At 40.5% G+C, this 23024-nt stretch overlaps 1 protein-coding gene across 4 annotated transcripts in view; it reads left to right on the top strand.

Annotated features, from left to right (window-relative positions):
- The first annotated feature begins 244 nt into the window (after window positions 1-244).
- The window catches only part of KYNU (kynureninase), a 50084-nt gene continuing 27304 nt past the window's right edge, over window positions 245-23024 (top strand). For 2 of the 4 annotated variants that reach the window (XM_026040870.1, XM_026040867.1), the window contains exons 1-5: window positions 4718-4781; window positions 8694-8814; window positions 19968-20029; window positions 20525-20596; window positions 21690-21764. In XM_026040870.1, the coding sequence (XP_025896655.1) occupies window positions 8712-8814; window positions 19968-20029; window positions 20525-20596; window positions 21690-21764 (312 nt within the window). In that variant the 5' untranslated portion in view covers window positions 4718-4781; window positions 8694-8711. Of the gene's footprint in view, window positions 332-4591; window positions 4782-5369; window positions 5437-8693; window positions 8815-14757; window positions 14841-19967; window positions 20030-20524; window positions 20597-21689; window positions 21765-23024 lie in introns of those variants that run through there. The other 2 variants (XM_026040871.1, XM_026040869.1) reach the window with 2 other exon arrangements.

Here is a 23024-nt window from a genome sequence, read left to right as displayed (position 1 = left end):
TGAGCGCCACAGCACTGCTGGTGCACGCAGTGGGTGGGTTTTGCCTGCCCAGCCCTATGCCGAGGGTGTGYGTGTCCATATGTGCCGACACCCCCGCTGCCCTCCAAAGGGTTCATCTGAGCCAGCACCTGGACGTGCCAAAGGTCTGTGGGCTGAGCAGCATTTAGCAACCTGTTAAACAGCCATTGGAAGGCAGAAAGGGCAGGACCAGTTATTTTCATGCCAAACTTCTTTTTTTTTTTCTTTTTTTCTGAAGATACTGATACAGCTTTTAAGCAGAGAGCCACTGTGTCCCCGTGTCAGCACAGTGTTGGGTAGAAGATTTTACACTGTGAGTAAAATCTTGTGYTATTTAAGGAAAATGCTTGAAAGGGGGTGAGAGGCATTTACAGTAGTTTTTCTTTAAATGAAGACATCGTGATACAATTCAAGGCAGACAGCAGATCTGCAAAAGCATCATGGACTAAAAATAGTTTAGATAATCATTCTTATAATTAAACCTAATGGACCTTCCTGTGTAAGTTTGATAAGATGGCTTGTTAATATTTGCACATATTTTTTTTTCTATTTCGTCAGTCAATTATGCATAAAGGACAAAACAGGAGTAACTGTCCAGGCATTAGTGTCACTTGTGTGTGGATAGTTCTCATTTGCTGTTCTTTTAGGTTTTAAAGTAGGAGGCAAAACRTTCAGGCTGATATGTGGTTTGATACATATATATTAATATATAGTCTATACATTTTTTATAGTTAAGTATAAAAATACCTGKTTCCCAGCCTGTTCAATTCTGGTTGCATGTGTTTCTCTTAGAAATGAGAGGAAGGAAAGAGGGAGCAGGTGAGAGGATGGTGACGGTGGGCCCAGAGCAATTGAAAGAAGAGGGGAGCAGTAGCAGAAAGTCAATATGCAGAARAGAAAAGTAGTGCTGGGACAGGACAAGCAGTGAAGATGTCACAGGGTAAAGAAAGCATTGGGGGTAAGAAAGTGAGGTGCGTGGTGGGGGATGCTGACTTCGTGACAACTGTGTCAGGAAATTTCAGGGAAATGGAGAAAATGACTGAATATTTTTTTTTAATCTTCAGAGGAGGAGGTGGAGGCAAGGTGTTCCTCTTAAAATGTTGATTACTACTCTGTGCTGTATGGAAAAGAAATATGATAAGAAACCCATGTTTATCAGGGTTGGAAGAACACTTGGGGTTGATAGGACTGAATTTTAATTTGAAGAGGACACAGAATATGTCTTAGAAGTTAAATGAGGATAATTGGGTGAAATGAAGTTGTTCTGTTCTCATACAGATATTTTTTCTCTGCATGTGGAAATTAACAAATGACTCATAAATTACAGTGGAATAATTCCATGAGGCTTCATTCGGTAGCAATTAGGAAAATGCCATGTCAGCCAAAAAGGTTAAAAAAATACATTTTTTTTTTTTTTTGTTCGAATGAAGCCTAATTCCAATTCTATGGACAAAAGCAATTTTTTTATTCTGGCCTCAAAAATGGATCCTTGGGATTTCATYCCTCAGTAGGACTTTGATTGATTTTGTTTTAGTAGTTTTATCTTATTTCATAATGTTTGTATTAAATCAGATACCTCTGAGCACTTAATCATTTTTAGCTTCTAGATCTTTGTATTTAATATTATATTTGCTGTCAAAATGTAATATAAATAAGAGTCATAATAAAGGAAAGTCATTGATCAGGTGGAGCAAAATGCAGCAATGACAAGGAACCAAGAGCCAGATGCAGAAATCTGGATATAATAAAGGGACACCTACTGACTTCCATGGGTTTTGGGTCAGGCCTCAAATGGAAACAAAACCCATCTCTGCTTGCCAGGCAGGTCAGCTGATGACCTGGAATATGATAGTCATTAATCCAGTGTAATAACTCTGTCCTTACTGAAAAATGGGGAATAGTAAGTCAAATGGTAGGATGCTGCGCTCTGTTCAGAGGATGTAAAATGAAGAACTCACGGTGCAAATGAGAAGGACCTGGTCTGCACCAACGCATCCTTCAAGCACCTTCTGTTCATAAATTGCAAAGATATTAGCTGCAAAGATAACTGCCTGCGTTGGCCTTGGGGCTAACTAGATGGTCTGTAAGAGGGTGCTGGCCCTTCCTTGAAGGTTGTAACTGGTGAGGGACGTGGGGGACAGCAGTGTTGATACTGCAGAACCTGCATTGTATGGACCAGGCATCTGGGGTAGCGTGTGGAGTTCGAGGGCAGCTGATGACTGGGGAAACATGGTTGCAAAGCCTTTCTCGAGGAATATTTCCATCGTTTATATTAAATAGTCATTATATAAAATGCGGGAACAGAATGCTTGACATGCCTTCATATTGCCTCTGGGATGGGGCCTTCTGTGCAAGTGTTGTGGAAAGGGAGAGGAATCAAATGGAAATGAGAGAGGGTAGTGACTTCCAGGTACTGATTCCAAGATAACTGGTATCCCTGAGCTTATTTTCAAGTAAAACCATGGAGTCCTTAGGATGCGCAAAGTGGATAATAATTCTGCAAGGTGACACAGATTTCATTTAAAAGAGAGTAAGGAGAGAGTGTTATTGTTGTGTATAGTGACTATGGACCTGGTTTGCTTCTCTAGATTCCCTGTTGGTGGAAAAGGGAGATCTTGGAACCAACTTCCTTGATGACTATCAGGTGGGTCCAGGTTGATACTCTTCTGGCCTGTGCAAGGGTGCTGAAAAAGTTACCACTATCCTGCAAGAACAGCTGGTAGAGGTGGAGTCTTTAGACCTACCTCTCAGCTGTGGAGGAGCCAAAAAGCTGTTCCTCTGGTAACTGGCAGCTTCATTATCATGGCAGGAAGGTGCATCAGAGGTGGCAGCCTCCCAGGAGGTAACTGGTAGGACACGCTCATTCCTCTTAGCTGAGCTAGTTCTTGGGTGTCATCCCATTTGTCTAATTGTAGCCACCTACCTCCTAGAGACCTTGGGGGAAAAAAATAAGCTAAACATCCAGGTGTTCAAATATCTACCTTTTCTTTGCCTTCTTCCTCTCCTTTTTGGAGAGGCAGTGAGGATGAGGGGGTGCGAATGGTTGACTCAAGGGCAATGAGGAACAGCCCACCTGGAGCCAGCAATGGAGCAGGACATCTCTAATGCCCCTGCAAGAAGGTGAACATCAGCTAAATGGGATATGCTGGCTAAAAGAGATCTTCTGGCATGGTTTTGTCGCTGGGTGGCAGAGGAGGAATTACTGCTTAGAGCTGGTGTGGGAGGGAGCACAGTGATCATCAACTAAATGTGAGCAGTTGGACTAGGTAGAAACTAGCATTATACTGGCCATTTGGCCAAAGTGTCTACAAGATTGTGTTAATTAGCACTGATAAGGCTTTGATATTTGGGGATTTGTACTTGAGCATTGGCTGTTGTTCTCCCTGTTATGTATAAATGAAACTCCTGTTTGTTCCAAGCCCTAGCAAACATCAACATTTGAGGTAGGGGAAAAAAGCAATCTACACTTAGGTATTTGACCCATTTGTTTTTATTTTTTATTATTGTGGTATTAATCTCTCAAAAATGCCTATAATTTGGAACACAACTGCATGGTGACTATTGTAACTTGTTCTCTACCTTAATCTCATCTCAGTTAAAAGGCAATGAATGTGTTCCTCAGCTGACTACAACCCGTGTAATCATCTGTTGTTCTCGCCACACAGCTTGTTTCAGAATAATCYCTAGTAAGCTATTGGTTTTAAGAAAACAATACTTTTTTAACAAGAAGTGTCTACTGAGTTGACTTCCTCCTCAGAAAAGAGGGAAAAGCATCTTCTCTTGTGACTATATATTTATTGTACTCTCATCTCTCACTGCTGTCCATTCCCTTGCACTTCTKTTTTTCTTGTATATACTTTATCTTAAATTGTATGGAATTGAGTAGTCAAATCATGGCAGCACCATTTATTTTTTTCCCTAAATTCAATTTTCATCTAAAGTACAGGGCATAAATTGTAATTTTTCTTTTCCAATGGATCTGTAAGGCCATCTGCACTTATGCTGTCTCGGACACAATGCTGTCTCCAAGCAGTACAGCTATAGAAATATTTCTTTTATAAAGATCAGTGAGCTTGTAGATTTTGCGCTTGCAGTTTGGGGTATTCCTTGGAAAATAGTCTGTCAACTTGACTTGGGCCTCTCCCCTTTCCCTGGACAARTGAAGCAAAAAAAGAAATACAGAAAGGTATTTGGTATGTGATGGGGCTAGAACAAAATATTATTTTAAGATCCTGGTCTTAAAAGCTGTGTTTATAACCCTGCCATCTGTATCCTCCTTGTTCTGCCCCTTGTACCAAGCACTTCCTCCTGCTTGGTAAGGAAAGAAAGACTTGAAAAGACTTGAAAGAAGCTTAAAAAGTGAACAGCCCTATATCTAGGGCAGGAAAAAACAGCAATATGTTCCCTTGGAAATACTTCAGTTGATCAGTTTTACCACTCTGTTCAAATACTTCCCTTTTTAAAAGATTTTTTTTATTTTGGGTTTTTTTTTTTTGAGTGATGCAGCTTTAGTGGCTGCCTATGGGTGGCTGGTGACTCTGCATATGGTAAAACCTCAACTTCTCGTGTCAAGGTGCCGTTGAATGACCCGAAAATGGATCCCTCTGCCGTGGTGTCGCCAGCAACAGTTCTGGAGCGGACAGCCTCGCGGCTTGGGTGCAGCCCGGCCGACGCGCGCCTCGCCGCTCACTTGGATGACGAAGACGAGTTGAAGCACTTCCGCACTTGTTTCCATATCCCCAAAGCCAAGGACCTGCCTCCAAGTGAGAATTATAATTGTGGGGAAGGTGGTTTGCGGGAGGTTTGCGTCTGCTGCATATGTTTATCACAAATCTTTGGAAATCACTGATTGGAAATATAGGCAAAAGCGTTTCTATATAATGGTTCAAAATTGCAGTGTTGCTAGAAACCTAGCCTGGAATGGTTGCGTCCTCAGTGTAATATAGTTTGGTATGATCTATCTAGTTACAATTATTTTAGTTAATGAAAGAGACGGCAGATATATTGCATTAAATTTTATGTCTTATTGCTAGGCGTAGAGAGGACTTTCTTCCTGAGGCCTAATGGAAGACCCTGTCTTAGAACAAATAAYTGAGCTGAGCAAATAATTCATAATGAAGCTGTTATTTGGAGATTCCCCCCACACACACTTCTCTCATAAATTGCCTATGAATAGATAACTCTGGCTTACATKTAACTGTGCAAAAATGACACTAGGAATTTTCTGCTTTGCTCCTGGTCTGTAGCTTGGTTTTTAAGGAGTGTGTGGCTGGCCTGGGTATGGGCACAGGGGGACTTCTGATCTAGGTATTGATCCTTTCCCTCTGCAAAATATTTTCATTTTCTGGTAGGTGTAGGAGTGACTTTCCATAGGTTTTTCTGGAAAGGGAAATGCTGACAGAACATTGGAAACTGCAGTTAAGGCGACTAAATTGTTTGAAGATCCCTCACAGAACAGTCACAACTGCTTAAATCCCTGGATACTTCTGGAAGTATCTTTACTTTGACTCCCTTCCCTCCTAGCAGTCATGAATGCTGGTACGTAGGACACCGAGATGGTAAATCCTATCCTGTCTTAGCCAGCAGTAACTGTGTGTGCACCTGTATGTGTATTTTCTTCCCCTTTTGATACCCTTGTGACTGTATCCATTGCATCCTTTCCACCCTCCATTATATTTTCAATTGCTGTAGTATTCAGAGCCAAAGGCTATGGATGTATGTTTTCTTCTTCAGAGACTATAATATATCCACAGCCCTTAAGGCTCTAAATATATGTTTTAGTGAAGATAAGCAACCCACATAATAGTACAGGTTGGACAGGGTAGAGAATACTCTATTCTTCCCAAATTGAGGGGCTTTTCTTTCCTTCTGCTTCTTTTTTCCCTTGCCTTTCTCTTCTTTACTTCAGCTGTCATCAGAAACAGCTTCCCCGCTGAAAAACAGCAGGGGTAAATACATATATATATTTAATATATATATATATATTTTTACATTGTGTATACTGTAGAGACTCGTCTCCCATGACATTTATCTTAGCACAGGAGCGGATCCTAGATAACGTGCTTCTGAAGATAAATGTCATTACAGAGATTAGCCATCAAATATTCTTTATATATTTACATAAAACATTACAATGAGGTTTTAAAGTGTAGCCTTACGCGAAGCAGATGCGAACATCCGTGGGAGACAAGTATAAGATTATGCACATAAAAATATATTTTAAAAATCATAATAGTTTGGCTATCAACTTACAAACTGTAACAGCTGCTTATAAACTTTATTTGTTGCATTAGTCAAGTGAAAGCCTTGAGCGGACTAATTCTGCAGCAGATTTTCCTGTGATGCCGTGGGTGCGTTTGAGGGATGAGCTCAGGTGAGCAAGGTGAAGGTTGGCAGTTCAAGACTTGGAGAAGTGTCCGTGTTGCCTCACTCAGAGCTGCCAATAAAGTGGTTTTAATGTTGTTTCTTTTTTGTGGGAGGTGTGAGTTGAAATTAAGAGTACCTGGATGGCAGCTGGTAGATGGGCTCCAAATCACCAARCTAAGGTTATGGCTTGTTTTTCTTTCTGTAGAGAAATAGGACATTTTCTGGGATTCTCTGCAACAAAGAAATGTCCCAGAGTGAAACCTAATAATCAACAGGTTATTAGGTTTGACTAGCTGGCATGAATTTGAGTAAATATGAAAGCCACTTAATTAATGTAAAATATTGTTTGTATTTTTTAATACTGGCTGCTTTAAAGGTACATGTCAAYMATTACCTTTTCTTACTATGTTGCAGCAGCCTTTACTTGGTCAGTTGTGCTTATTTCCTCCCGGTTGTGAATGTCTCAATATATGTTCTTTGTCACCTCTAACACCTCCAGAAATAGGAAGGACCAATGCTATGAGAAATGAGGGTAAAGTAATTTGTAGAGAGATGCAYGGTAGTTTAAGAATACTAATGCCTGGCTGTAAGGAATCTAACAAAGACAGCGGAAATGTTAGAGGATAACATGCTCATCTGGAGGAACTGTGAAATGATGAAAATGGCACCATGAAATGAGTGTAGTTTGAGAAGCAGCAGTGGTCCGGAATGAGTCTTTTAATGATGTCAGAGAGAAGGAAGTAAACAGCATTTGTGAAAAGAAAAAGTAATGTCCTCCCAATCCTCCTGCCCCTGAGAAAATATTCAAAGTAATAGATGTAAAACTAGAAAAACACATTTTATCAACGAGGTAATGCCGGCTCTCTACAGCAGTGACCCAATAGGTATTTTTATTTAGAGAGGACTGTGGGGGAAAATAAATAAATAAATAAATAAATAAAAACTAATTTGCTTATAAGTCTTTACCTGTTTTAATGCTTGATTGGAATTTAAAGAGTATTAGTGAGATTTAAAGCTCTGAATTCTTGAGCAAAGATCCTTCTCTGTATTCCTAATGTGGCAGTGTTATTGTCTGTCTTGATAGCAAAAGAATTGTTAATAGAACCAATTTAGGAGCATGGATAATATTTATACCTTTCTGTTTTCATTCATATTAAGAATAGAGATGAAAAACAGACATGGTATCTCTAAAACAGATTAAACTGAAATTGCTCTCTGACTTATGCTTCCTAAAAGCTCCCAAAGCTTTAATTAAGAAATTACCTAAGTTGTCTATACTTCTGAAAAATGTCTTTCTGGTGAAGTTCAATGAAGTTCGTAATTGTTAGTGTTAAAGGTAGTAGGAGACCTTTTCCAGGCACCTCGTCTATTTTTCTCCAGCCAAAGCTCACAGAAAGAAATTGCAGTCTTATAGTTTCTTTCTGGCATGTATCTTAACACATTCATTTGCTCTTTCTGTTGAGGTGTACCGTCAGTGCTCACCAAAAATACACAGTGTTAAGTTTATGTATAGATGAATGMAGATTGCTTGCTATCTCTAGAAGGTCATCATCATTTGTCCCTCTCAGAATATCTAACACAAAAAATGATAGAAAAAGGCAATATTTGGATTGATAGATGATGACGTGGGTAATTAGATTGTTCAGATCCCTCACTAGAGCTATTATTTCTAAGTTTCCAGCGCCTTGCTTTTCTCCTAATCATTGAAAGGATTTGTCAACATAGATTTCCTCCTCCTCATCATGGATGATGACATGATGTGCAGCCCACATTATATGCTGACAAGACAAGAACTTTTGAGACCCTCTTAAAATATTCTGTGCAATGCCCACTTTTTTTTTTTTTTTTTTTTTTTTTTGGAACAGTGATTTAACCTGGCAGGTAGAACTAGATGAAAGACAGATTTACCTGATCTTAACTTTTATTAAATGTATGATTCCAGTAGTTGCATGACTCAGAGTATGAGTATACCGATATTGGAAGAAAAAGGAATGGGCTGGTCTGGAAAACGCTTCCTCCTCACTGCCAAATTGTTAGCTGCTGTGTTGTAGCTCTAGATGCTGTCTGAAGTGACATGAGCTCTAAAACAGATATAGATGACCTTGCCACAAATGGCAGGAGGATTGGGTGAAAATCCCTTCCAAATTGCCCCACTGTCCTTGTCCTAAGGCCYCTTGATCAGGTTCATCTGTGTAGTGTCCCAGGAGGCAAGGAGGATATTACGTCTCATGGGTGGGCCTTCTTGTGGATGACTCTTGCCAGTCTCTCCCGCTTGCATTCACACCTGTGTCTGTGGTCTTCCTCTGCAGCGGATCTGAGCCTGGTGAATGGTGACGAGAGCTGCGTCTACTTTGCCGGAAATTCTCTTGGGCTTGAGCCAAGAAAAGTCAAAACTTACTTGGATGAAGAGCTGGACATGTGGGCTAGAACGTGAGTATGTTTTGGGACATGCAGAACATTAACCACCCACGCACCAGACAAGTGCTGCGGCTTATTTGGGACTGGCCTTGGAAGTGTTCTAACAGAATAGTGCCTAAAACCTGCTCCAAGCTGGGAGGAATAAGTTTAGCATTTCCTCAGCTCTATCTAAACCCRCAATAATGAAGCAAACAGTAGGGCAAGCAAGGAGAAGCTCCTCGTTGGGATGATCCACTCAGTGCTGCCTCCTCTTGCAGACCTGCCTGGCTGAACCACCCCTGCTCAGATCTCTGTGTTAGTAACACAGGGAACAAAGTCCTCTAGTCACTGCTGCTCACTCAGTGTGGCTCTACCTCAGTCTCTGATTTTTCTAATTCCTGTTTTTAACTGCTTGTGGTTCATCCCCAYGGTGCTTAGAGCGGGCAGGTTTCCTTCCTAAAGGCACTGAGCACAATGCTGCTCTTTGGCTTCTCTTAGCCCAGGTCCCTGCCTGATGGGCTCATCCCATTTGGAAAGCAATGTTCCTGTCTTCTCAGGGAGCTGAGCAGGGATTGCAACAGTCCCTGAAAGGAAATAAAGATAAGAGAATGAGAGGGATGTGCTTCAGCAGTGCAGAAAAGATGCATTTTGTCACCCTGGAGTCTTCCTTGCATCTGATAAATGCAAAACATAGATCACAAATGCATTTATATATGTAAATAAAAACACTACCTTATGATGTTTAAGTGTTTTTGTGAAGGTGTCCAGCACCCACCTGAGCAGCTGSAGCAGACAAGAGAAAGAAAAGAGATGAGTGAAAATCAAGTGGCTGAAGGCAGGAAAGGCAAGTCACATCTAGGTAAATGAGTGAGCTGGGAAAAGAGATGAACAGTTTTACTAGGTGTGGGATACGAGTGGAGCAGATGTGATTTTTATGGTGAGCGAGCAGAGGAAATAGAGGAGGTAGAAGAGGAAAAGCTAATCCTGCGAACAGGGACACCCTGAGCAGAGACCCTGTAGATAAAGATTTCACAGTGCAAATGTGAAAATCCAGTAGCTGCCATTTTACTCCACGAATGCCGTGGGTTAATAAAAACTGTTTACCMTCTCTTATTTATTACTTATGCTCTTGGAATTGGGGAGAGAGCTGGGAATGAATGAGAAYGAATGTGGGCTTGAGGAAGCACTCTTGCCTCCTGGATATTCATTCAGCACATCTTGGCAGTTCCTCCAGTTATTTGGAAAAAAAAAAAAATGCAGCCCTGTCCATTTCTGTATGATTATCATGCTTTATCAGGGAAACAGCTGAGTTCTTTCAAAAGGTAGAAGTCAGATAGCACTCTTATCTGCTAAAATGATGTGCTGGGAGTGCAAACATATTTCAGCTCCTTGGCTGTAGCTTTTTATTGGTTCCCTTCCATTCTTACATCTGCCTTTGCCACAATGAAGGGTTTATTTTATTTTATTTTTTTTTCCTGACTCAATATTTATAAAAATCCCAAAGAAAAGAGGAGGTAGTGTGTTTATCCAAAAAGACTCAAAGTAGCTGTAATTAAGGGGGAAATGTAACCACACCATGATTTTAAACAATTGGAACAGGAAGAGGAAATTTAGAAAAGCTTTTTGTCAAAAAATGTAACTTGGCCCAAACTTTTTTTGGAGTTCATCAGAAAATTAGTGTTCATGCGTGTGAGTCACGCTAGCTGAAGATACACCTAAGGCAATGGGAATGTCAGGGCAAGGTCGAACTACATTTGAACAAAGCAATTTGTGCTTAAAAAAAGGAAAAAGCTGATGTGGGGTAGGGTGCTGGGAACCACATAGGAATAGAGAGCTGGTGATGAACAAAATGAGTGTGGTTATTTCTGTCATCAAGGMCAGACAAGCAAAATCCAGTCAAATGTAATAGCAGGTACCAGCTGAAGTCTGCCCAGCAGCTCATGTGCCAGCAGCATGGAGTTCAGCGGCTGTGGCTTAGATGAATAAATAGCAGGAATCTTAGAAATGGCATATAAATTAGAAGCATCTTTCAAGTCAGCAATGATRTAGATTCTGGCTTTCTTATAAATTGGTTTATCGTGTTTTCTGTTTGTCTTGGGACTCATCTCAAATAGCTGCTATGCTTGTGTGTTTAAACAGTTCTTGCTCCTTGTAGCTGATGGGCGAGAAGGAAAGGGGAGATTAACTGGTGTCTACCTACCATCAAGGGCAAGGAAGTATGAATCTTTAGATCTGTGTGGTCATTAGAGTAAACCTGGACAGAAAGAGGCCTTTCCCACCACTTTCTCTTGTGTTGTATTCTTCCATACCTTTTCCCCTCTCCTTTGAATGGAGAACTTATACTTCTCTTAGCTCCGATTCCCCATATATGCCTTCTTTTTGTTCCTCTCTTTCCATAATCTCAGTTCCTCTTTTAATTTATGTTAAGATGTAAAGACTAAAAATTCAGTCTTATGGATAGTTTTAGCATAGATCAAAAAAGCATTTGATATTTCTTTTTTTTTTTTTTCCCCTTCCCTCTTTTGAGGATTAGAATTGGAGTAGAGCTCAATCCAAGATTACTTGAAGTGAAGAGATGAATAAAAGAAGAGTTGGAGATATCTTCTCCATGCATGACCTAGAGGAGCCAACAGGCCACTTGCTTGAAATGTGGCAGATAAAGGTTCCAGTGACATGTGTGGCTGGATAAGGTCAGGAGATATTCTGCAGCATGTATTTTCCTTTACCTCCAGAGCTACATATGCAACGAAAGTATTTCATAAAATAGWTATTGAATACATATATATAGCTTTTAGTACATAATGATTTATGTCCAAGTTAGTTATCAAAGTGGAAGTTTAAAATAAAAGGGATTTTGCTGTTGCCAAGTCACACTTTATTAAAGGGCTAGCAGGGTGATCAAGGGAGGGGAGAAGCTTTTGTGTGGAGGTCTTGGGGGTTGGAGCTTAGTTTAACAAAGTGAAGGAAAGGGATAAAAATGACTCTACCATATCTCCATGGGTAAGTCTAGTGGGGTGGGGGAGAAGGTGGAATGAACCATTTGTTTTGAAATGTTGATACAGTAAATGTAACCTAAATTAATGAATTTAGGCTGGAAAATTAAAAAAGAAAAAGAAAAAAAGAAAAGAAAAGAAAGAAAGAAAAAGGAAAAAAGAAAAACCCTTAATGCTCACAAATGTAATCTTGTATCTTGTAAAAAGAATCCTCTGACTGAAATGAGTAGAGCAGACAGAAGCTGAAGTCTTTGACAAGATCAGCTAACACTTGCAATAGCAAAGGGTTGTTACTAGTGAGTCCAAAGTCATCTCTAGTTAATCTTGGGGGATATAACAGCCCTGCAAACAAGAGTGCAGCTCAGCAGGTCTCGGTCAGGTTGGTCTGACAAACCCAYTTCAGTTTTGCAAGTCCTATCTCTCCATTCAACCTCATCCAGCAAGTTGAGTTTTAGACTGCAAATACCTGTTCTAAGGCCCTGGGTTTTGTTTCAGTTTTGCCTTCATATTACTGCTCCATGCATTTCTTCACCTTGGATGCGTCTCCCTTTCTGTTGGTTATTCTTTTGCCTGAAACCATAATCAAAGTTGGTCTGCATTGGCTCATTAAACAGCTTGCATCATCTTTGGCAACAAAGCAAGAAGGAAATTTCCGCTTGAACAAGATTTTGGATGAGCACAGAATATTCCTGAAGCTGGCAATTAATTTAAATCCCTTTTGTTATCTCCTTTGAAACCTTGGGATCATATCMGAAAATGCGTTTCTAGCTCCCCTAGCGAGCCCTAAATCAACGAGACCTCAGCACATAAAATGTGGCCTTCCGATTTCTTGCCAAATTGAAAATAAAATGATAACTGACGAAAAATTAAYTTGCACAAGGAGAGACTCTCACAGTAGGTAAAAATTTGGTTTGTATGGTGCTTCCTGGCTTGATGGACCACATTTGGTGTTCATTAATTGGGGTACCTCTGTTTAATTGGGGTACCTCTCGCTACCTGGAGTGCCGTGGAAACAAATTTAGAGTTGGGCACCTGTCTGAGTTGGTCTCAGTGCTGCAGTTGTGTCCTTAAAGATTATTACCCTCAGTGTCTACCAGAGCTGAGGGAGAGGGGTGGCATAATAGAGAGATATAAATTCTCTAAGGCAGAGCATAGAATTTTACAACCTAAGAGTAATAGGATGTATTGTGCCATCAGCAAAGGCTACAGAGTTTCATGTGATTAAAATAAAAAAAGGATCCAAGACTATGCCTTTAACTGCCATTTTAGCGGCAATAATTTTTGTCTCTTGGCATTTATATTGGCCATCAAGAGGGAGGCAAGCTGTAAGCTGTGCTGTAATAATAATAATATGAATAATAATTAATACTCCTTCTTCCATCTTTAAGTATACTTAAACTTTCCCGTTGTCTTCTCAAAATAAAATATTCTCATGCCTGAAATATCATATCGGTTTTCATGATAACTTGGAAATTTGTTCCAAAATTTTGTTAGTCTTGTGTGCTGGAATAGAGAGCTTCCATCAGTAAATTCCCATTAGAAGGGCACTAATGGCTATAAAATCAGCGAAAGCTAATGAAAGAGAATCTTGTAGGTAGTTAGGGCTTTTTTTCCTGTCATCTTGTGTCAGAATCGTGTTTCAGAAATGCAGATCCCTTTGGACTGAGAGCCATTGAAAATCTTTGTTTTTCTTTTAGCAGCCTATATTACCCCAAACTCCCTTCATTGCTGTATTGCATTTGAGAAGGGCAAAGGGCAGCAATGTCTTGCTGTTTGTGAAACATATACCACTGTCATTTAGTGTGCTGTGACCTGGTCTAGCTTAGGGGTCCTTGTTGTCACTGGTGCTAGCTTAGACTTGCTCATCATAGTGGGGGTATTTCATCATCTGGTCAACTCTACCTGTGTCCCCTGCAACCCCTTGCAGAAATAAAGGGTATTTGGTATATCGAAACACAGAAGAAATGAGATGGATCGTGCAAACTGTGTGTATATTTTTTTAAATTCTCCTTGGAGTCCCAAAGTAGACCCAGTGAGAAAGGGTGGGCCTAAAAACATCCACCTAATTTCTGTGGAAGGCAGGCATGATGGAACACAATTCTGCAGGAGAAGGATAAGTCTGAGGCAGACAGGAAAAAGCAATGTGTTTCAATAGGCTTAAGCACAGGGGACTCTTCAAAGCTGGTAGCTGCCTCCTACACCCTGTTCTTGCATGTCTCACTCTGCCAGCAGTCCTCTCATGTATTTGAGTGAATGCTGTAGGCTTGTTCTTCCCTGAAAGTTTTGTTCTTTTTTTTTTTTTTTTTCCTCACATCCCAGCTTCTATGTGAGTTTCTTTTTATTCTTTTTGTTTTGTCTTTTACTCCCTGCCCCGCTCCTGCTGCCTTGGTCCCTCTTCTGACACAGCCTCCTGCCACCTGCAGCCCCAGTACCCTGTGGTGCTCCACAAATAGGAAGATCGCCTGGTGCGAGGTGGAGGCCCAGAGCAAAGGATTAGCACCTTTTCCTTGACTTGGGCTTATTTGCATTTGAATCTGTATCCTACTGCCTGTGTGCTTAATAAGCTTTGCAATGTCTTTAWATATGCAGTGTGGCTACCATGGAAGTAGTCTTCTGCTTTACTTGAAGCAAAAATAAATTCCAGACAGTTGGTCCAGAAGCACATGTGCATATCTGTCACTTCAGAGTAATGAAGCTTTCAGGTTTAGGGTGCTGATTAGGGGGCTGGAGCATTCCAGAGGAGTTTGAGGAGGTAAAAGTTTGGCTTGCATAGCTTCTAAGCAATTCCTCCATGAGGAACCTATGACTGGTTGCCATTAGCTCCTCACTTGTGAGTTTCAGATTTGCACTAAAAATAAGGTACTTGGTTTATTCAAGTCTTCCCCCCTTCCTCTTCTCCAACCATTGGATCCCATTGGATCCTAGGGACTGACTCAAAGGGCGCGCCTCAGTTTTTATCTCCTGTTTCTTTTCCTGCTTTTAGAGGTGTTCATGGCCACTTCCACGGGCGCCGGCCGTGGGCCCTGGCGGACGAGTGCATCGTGGACCTCATGGACCAGCTTGTGGGTAGGTGCAACGTTCACTGTAGAAACATGAACGTACTTGGGCTCTTCTACTGCTGGAAGTCCTTGAACTTTGTATTGAGCATAGAATCACAGAATTTGGATTTGATTTCCTGTGTCCTTTTGTTTTAAGAGAGCTTTTTGACTGCCTGTTACATGGACTAAAACTTTATTTAAAGGCTGGAAGAGATTTAAGAGAGAAATGCAGGCAGTAATATATGAGTATATGCATATCATGAAACTAATYACAGCAAAGGGTTTCTTGGAGCATCGTAAACCACTTGGTCTAACATGAGAAGCCCTTTTAAAGGGCAGCTGGCATCAGAGTCCCTGCCTTTTCCCTAAAAGTGAGCCAGTGAACTTTCCCTTTTGAAAAATGACTTCTTCCTAGCTGCTTTCTGCCTCCTCCCGCTCTCCTGGCCCTGCTTTCCCTGTCGCTAAATCCGGCCTCATATCTGGGAACTTACGCCACTGGAGCAGATAATTGGGGCAGGACCTGCTATTTGCACGTCCCCATTACCCCGCGTGCTCCGCGCGGAGCCAGCGGCGCTGCGGGACGCTGATAGCGAGCGCGGCCGGTTACTGCAGAGGTTGCTCGGAGCCCTGGGAGCTCCTCCAGGCAAACCGGGCAGCCCCAAAAGCAGCCGCCTGTGTCCAAATGCAAATTCCCTCCCTCGCCTCTTGCTCCAGCTGCCAAAACGGTCTTTYGCTGTGATTTCCTTCAGATCTGTTGCCATCAAAAAGGGGAAGAGAAACGACATTGGCACGGTCTCCTGCAGCCCGTATTTTCTCCCCGATCCTTACGGCTCTTGTCAAGGCTAGGCTAGCAGATTTGAGCTGGGTTTAGCCAGTATATCAATTCAGCTGCTGAAGGTAGCTGACAATACTGACGGTCTGAACTGAGTTATCGCGGGTTCATTTGCGTCGGCACTAGGAAAAATATTACGGCTGGGTTGACCTGGCGTGCATTAGAGATCGTCTCGGGTAATTTCTCCTCCAGTTATAGACAAGTGCACAAGGAGCAAGTCCTGGCTTTCCTCCTTCAGGAGGAGTAAATGGGCTCGGAGCAAGAGGAAAGGGAGACGTTAAGGAGTGCTGCATGACAGGCTAATTTATAGAGTTATTTAACTCCTAAGGCAAATGAAGGGAACATGTGCAAATGCCCAGACTTCTTCATGAAGCTTCCAAATAGTGGGATTTTTCACTGGATCACAGCAAATATGGAATTATAGCTTTGTTATATGATTATTCATCATGTTAAGTACAAAGATAATGTAAATACCAGTGTACCTATTTTTGATGATGTGCTGTGTAGAGCTATTATCCTCATAGGAGGAAATAATTCCCAAAATGCAGGTCAGGCATTTTAGTTTTCTAGGTTCTGGCTTTGGTACTTGCCCTAGTATTCTGGTACTGCTCAGGAGTTTAAGAAAGGACTTTTTCTGAGTGTTGAAGGGCAAACATGCTACACTTATGAAGGAATGGGTAACATAAAATGCGAGAAATATGGGGAGGGGGAGGGTGGCTGGTTGCAAACACAGCCAAATTGGTGATGCTTATTTTTCTGTTTGCCCCATCCTTTCTGCTGTGATTCACAGATAGTGGGGCAGCTGTGAGCAAGCAGTGAAACAGAACCTGCCGCGCGACTGCCCAGTGAAGGCTTTGAAACTGCAAACATCAAAGTTAATTACGTGGGGGTGGGGGATTTATCTCAGTTCTGTGCTTAGAGCAGAGGGCAACGAGGCGAGGCTGCCTACCTGGAGGTACTTAGCTTTGCAGAGCAGCAGGGTGAACTCTGGCCCTCTCCACGTATCCAGCAGAGATTTGCTGTCCCGCAGGGCTAAATCTCAAATCCTGGTGGCTGCGATGGCAGGAGTGGAGGTGGCTGCACCACAGCCTTTGGCCCTGAGGTTTGGGTCAAGAGTCCCTGCAGAAAGCAGAGCATCAAGGCAGGTGGTTGTTGTTGCTATTATTATTATTATTATTATTATTATTATTATTATTATTATTATTAACTAGCCATATATCTTGCAGAGGTTGCCAGTTCCACATGTGTTATACTTCTTTAACTTAAAGATAACTGAAGTCCGGAGAGAGGAAAATCTAATATCTGCTTAAACTTTATCCAACTTGTCAGCCAGGCTCCCTATTTTTCCTTCATGAAAGCCTTTCCATTTTTATATATTCTATATTTATTTTTAACAGAATGCTCAGGCCACACTAGTCTTTACCACTTTGTTAATTTTACACATTGATACATAAATTTAAAAATTATATTCTGTAGACCCTGTCATGACTGAGGCATTTTCATTAACTATATTTAGGAAGACRTTCACCACTAGAATATATTTTCTAGTCCTGTTTTCCTGTTTTCTAGTCCAAAGAGACTATGTGCAGGAAAAGACAGTAAGATGGTCTCTTCCAATGCAGTACTTGTGATTAAGCACTCTCATCCAGCAGTAACAAGCATAAATAGCAAGTATATCAGTACGAGTCAGAAAATGAATTCTGMATTTCTTTTTTTGTGAGTTTAATGTGAGAACAGAAACAGAATTTTAAACATTTTTTATTCAATATTTATCACATTATGTAGTAGGAGAAGTTGTCATTTCTCACTCTTAGTACTAGTAAGTGAATATTTGGGAAGATCTATTTGGAATCAAACTGAAGACTGCAAAATTCCTTTCTCTATTTAATGGTTTATTGCACTATAGCCCCTTATTTATTGAACACAGCCGCCTTTTCTTGCTCAGTGAAAGCTGCAGTAGTAAATGTGCTGTGAGATGCAGAGCCAAGGTCGGTGGAGGTTCCCCTCTTCCAGGCTTGGTTCAGGCAGGTCTCTACCAAGCTACAAGGCTGGTGCTCTGATGCTGAGCAAATTTGCAGTGACTTTGAATGATAAGGATTATATAAAATGGCCAAACTGTCTGYAGAATGGGAGCTTTTTTAATGATATATATATTTTTTAATTCTCTTGGTGCAGATCAGGTCCCTGCTACAGCCAGAGAGGAGGACAGCTGCGTCTGCCTAACACAATCAGTATCGTCTCTAAAGTTGTGCTTTGCAAAYGCTGCTTCCCTTTATTAAAGAGGAGATTTATCAAAGGGAACATAGGGGTTGGAGATACGGCGTAAAGTTAGGAAACAGAGAAGGCAAACATAATTTTGTCTCCAGTGCACTGGGTCTTTGAATATTGTAATAGGTTAATTGGATCATGGAAAGATTGTTTTCTGAAGCACAGTGCAGGTTATGAAGGATAACAGTTTCCCAATGACACGGATGAAGTTTGTTTTGTGGGCATGAAATTCAATAATGGAAAGCTTTTAATAAATATATAATTTACAGAAGACCAAGCCTTACATGATAAATGTAGTGTCATATTTAATTTGGGTTGCTAGCATGCAGCTARGAGTGATCTACAGATTAACCATTTGTTTTGCACGCAGGCAGCACAGAAATCCCTACCGAAGCCACAGACCTCATGGCAGAAGAAGCCAGACTAGTACCGTTTTCTGGTGCTGGCCCTTTTCTTTCCAGCCTCAGGAGTCTATTTAAATATTAAGATTGCAAATAACAGCATTTTCAGCCGCAATCTTTCTCTGGCAGTCTTCTGTATCTGCAGCAGAACAGACACAAGGTGACCTCTCCCAGCAGCACGGAGCCTGCAGGTGCAATGCTATAAGAAGGGAGCAAAAACTGCTAAAGTGAGGAGAGGAAAGCATGTTTTTCCTTATGAGCAACTAGCGTCACTTACACTTCTTCCTACAAACCTGATGTCCCCAGTGTCTGGAGTAGGAAAACTACTCCTGACTTCGTTCCTAATTCCTAGGCATCTCCTCCTGACTTCACGATATCTAATAATATGCCTTTCTGCATTATGCTTAGATTTCTGCTCAACAAGAAAAGGGCCATTGAACATATGAGTGGTTTTTGCTGTCGTGACAGAAGCTGAGGCTTGCTTGCCATGGGATCCCTTAGAGAGATTTTATGAGTAATTTATGCTTTTATATGAATTTTCATGTTTATTGGCCATGACTTGTATTGAGGTCAAACCAGTGCTGCTTTCCTGAGCAGGTGAATTCATAGCTCCATGAAATGCTGTGGGATGTGGTAGGAAGGTCTTGGTGCTACCACTTCTCCTGCAGCAGCCAAGGCTTGGTGTCCCCAGGATGGGGACTTTTTTTCCCTAATGTTGTGTTCTCCTTTCTTCCTTTTCTCCATCTTCTCTGTGATRCCTGCTCTCTCTGGATGTTCACACAGTTCTGCCTCTATCTCTGTGTCCCTGCCCTCCAGTCCTCTTCGGCAAACTCTACCTCAGTCAAGACGTATAGGCAATACTACCCAAACTACCTTCATTCAGCCAAATATTCTCAAAGCACTGATTTGTGTCAAGGGTGGATTAATGCTTTTCAGCAATGGACATAGGGTGAAGGGGAAACAGAAATAAAAGTTGATTTTTCTCCCTATCTCAGCAGTGCTTTGCCTAATGTGCAGTCCCTCATCCTTCCTAAATCCTTCCACCAGWGGTTCATAAGGGTTTGAGAATTCATTACTACTTAATAATAGCAATCTTTTGTAACTCCATTAGCTCAGTCAACAATTATCTGTAGCCAAAGGCATCTGTTATTCACATCCTTAAGGCTGGGCACACATGATGTCTTGTCCAGCTGCTATGTTAATAGTGATATCCTATATTAAGTCATTTTATTTTGCTTTTTGTTAGGTATGGGGTTTAACTCAACATCACAGTAATGGCTTGTCATAGATGATGATGACTTGATTATATCTGGGGTATTAATGACAATAAATCCACTAGTAGCGTGCCGGTAAATGGAAATTTTTTTTTTTTTTTTTTTTTTTTTTTTTTTTTTTTTNTGTGTGTGTGTGTGTGTTTATTTTGGTTTCTGTAGTTGACCTGAAAAAATAAATATTTTCCTGTCAGAGTGGTGTCGTGAGTCAGACAAGAAATCTTTCCACTTCTCTGCAACGACACTTCAAGTATTTGTTTACTTTTTAGCCTTTAGAGAGGCATCTAGTGAAAAAAAAACGTGCTTTTGCTTTGAAAGTGTTGTATTGCATTTCTTTGAAATTCTAGTGGAATAATCCCAACCTGTAAATTTTTACATTTCAGGGGCCCAAGGAGGAGAAGTAGCCTTAATGAATGGGCTAACTGTCAATCTGCACCTCTTGCTGGTACGTCYTTGCAATGCTTATGGGACGCTGTATTGATAAAATAGTCTGCATTGACTTGGGAAGGACCTTTCGTAGGGCGCTCTTGGATGGCAACGTGGGATAATGACCAAGCTTTTTGGAGTTGTGTCTGACAGGAGAACCTGATCTGTGTTTTGACTTCAGAGGGAGGAATGCTTTGGGAACCAATGGGCAGAGCAGGGAATAGGAGGCTGGTTCTCCGATGAAGTCCTGTCTTGACGTTGATCCCTCCCCARGGAAACTTTCACTGTTGGATTTTTGTGGCCTCTGTTACAGGTCTACAAAATAAAATATTATAATACTTTTCTGCTTGATAAATGTTATATGGGCACATAAATATTTGTTATTCCTGGCAATTCTCTGATGCAGCCTGTGCAAAATAAAATAGACTTTGCTAAGTTATTTACTGGAAGGATCTCTGTCTTACCTCTGCTCAGATATGTTTTAACATATTTTTTTTTTTTTTGGTTTTAACAGCTATCTTTTTTTAAGCCTACACCAAGACGCTATAAAATTCTTCTAGAAACCAAAGCTTTTCCCTCTGACCATGTAAGAAATTAATATTTCACCATATTTGTATTATTAATCATTTTTTTTCCAAAGAATATCAGTACCCTGATTTGAATATTTATTAGCTCATCTTGTCCAAGTAACATTACAATAAAAAAATCTGTCAGAAGCCTTTGAGCTCAGCATATTTTACAGATTGTAGCTTTATTCCTTTTGTTCAAATAAAAAAAATGTTACAAGAGGAAAAGATTGAATGGGTACATTGATTTATTAGTCCTTTTAAAGGCATTGAGCAAACTGCTGGCCTAAATCAACTGAAGTTGTAAATATTTTATTAATTCTTGTTGCTGTTTTACTTTATGAAACCAAATCAATACAAACTCCCAACATTAATGCTTATATATCCCCAGACAGAGATGGAAATGTTTGTTCTTAGCACTTTAGATTACTAGTTCAAACATAATTTGTGTGCTATAAAATGGGAGACAATAGCCCGTGCATCGGAGCTTAGAGCAAATTAATCTTTTGGTTTGTGGCCTGCTGCTACTTTATCATCAACTCGGTAAACTCCTGGAAATTGATAACAAATTTGATCTCTAAGGTGCCATAAAAATGGCTCAAACTTGTAACAAGTTTATTTGTAATGAAGATGGCGGCACAGACGTATGCAATTGAAATTGCATTTATTTGAAGTGATGCTGATCCCAATGCTACCTTTGCTCCAAGTGTGCYGGTGCATCCGTCCAGTTAAATTTCTGCAACACCTCAGTAACTCCCTATGCACCAGCAGTCTCTTCCATTTCTGCCATGTAATTTTGAGCTGTTTTATAGCATTATTTGCTTTTTTTGCCTTCTCCAAAGCCTTATTGAGCAATAAAATCATTGAAGGTTTAGAGATCTCATTTCCCCCTAGATGTGCAGCTGATTGAAGTTGGAGCATAGCATGGACCAACATGCCAATCCCAAACCAAACCAAAGCAAATTTAAGATCTTCTCCTGGATTAGAATTCCACGTGTTAATTTTAGTGAAAGGCAGGCATCTCAGTCCCTTTTGTTGAAGATGCAAATATACTTGGCTGCTGTTCTGTTTTCGTTTTATCATTTAATTATTCTATGTGGACATTTCCTGCAGTACGCCATTGAATCCCAGCTCCGATTTCATGGACTTGATGTGGAGAAATGCATGCTCATGATACATCCACGGGAGGTTGGTGAGAAGTATCAAGGACTTGCAATTTTAGCAGCAGACATGTGCTTTGGACTAATGTGATCATATGCCCTTAGATATTGTAGTGTGTGTCTGCTTGCCTGAGTTAAAATCTCTATTTTGTTTAATTCTTTCAGTTAGATTTTATGCAGTGTTCATTCCTTTTGTGTGTTCTTTTGATATTGGAACCCATTTTATAATTGTGTGGTTCAACTAACAACACTTGCCCTAAARAACAAAAAAAAAGTTATCTTTCCATCCCTATTTTTCCTGTTTGTAATAGCAGGCAGCATCCTAACAGAAATGCAGAACGGAGCAGTTCATCSCTTCATTCAGAAGCCCCAATGCCCTTTTATTGTCCTAACAAAAAATTGCCTTGACAAAATCACCTTTGTATCTTTATCAACGCAGACTAAGGGAAAGGTCTGCTTGGAGAAATATGCAATTCAGATGCRTGTGAAAGATTCCCTTGCTTCACTTTCATGGCATTAAAAACTTTGCCACCTARCTATAAACTGATGATGACCTTTTGTTTCTGAAATCTGAGTCATCTTGTGAGCAAAGAGCCTCCACCTGAATGCTTGATAGATTTGCTAAGATTGTTGGGGTAATAACAGTTGCTTTCAATTCAGCAATCTTACTGCAGCTCTTTTCAGTAACAAGTCTAATTTAATTCTGTGTTTTCACACCCTAATTGATCCCTAGGTGGTGGCTTGTTTTACACAGTCCCTTGCTAGGAAAGCAAGGGGAGGATTTGGCAGTAATTTTCCTGTAAAGAATCAAAAGTGAGGGTTTTTTGGGGTTGAAATTCTTCTATATTTAATGACTCCAGGTTTGGAGATTTTTGTAGTTTTGATGATGTGAGGCTTATTGTCTTTGAAATATAAATATGGCAGGTTTATAATAGCTTCCTGGGGGTATGAAGTTTATCAGAAAAGTACAGACTGAAACTGATAGACAACTTAAGATTTGTGGGCATCAAAAATTTCAGAATCCACAAAAAATGATCCATACTCTTTGCACCAGTTTTTTTTTTTTTTAATACTGTAAGTTAAAATTGTCAGAAATGAAAACTGTGAAGCATGATGGAATACGTAGTAAATGGACTTTTTAAGACTGACATCTTCAAGATAAGTTTGCTAATTATTTTTAATTCCCCTTCACCCAAGTAATCTACTGATAGGCTACTTCAAGGCACTACCTTTGTATATCATTACCGTGCTAAGGGGTTGTCTTTGATCTTATGCAAGCAGCACAACT

This window comes from Nothoprocta perdicaria, unplaced genomic scaffold (genome assembly GCF_003342845.1).
Source record: "Nothoprocta perdicaria isolate Ctin4 unplaced genomic scaffold, notPer1 scaffold_27, whole genome shotgun sequence".
Taxonomy (NCBI): domain Eukaryota; kingdom Metazoa; phylum Chordata; class Aves; order Tinamiformes; family Tinamidae; genus Nothoprocta; species Nothoprocta perdicaria.
The sequence above is the reverse complement of the archived record's forward strand: the minus strand, read 5'-3'. Positions and strand labels throughout refer to the sequence as shown.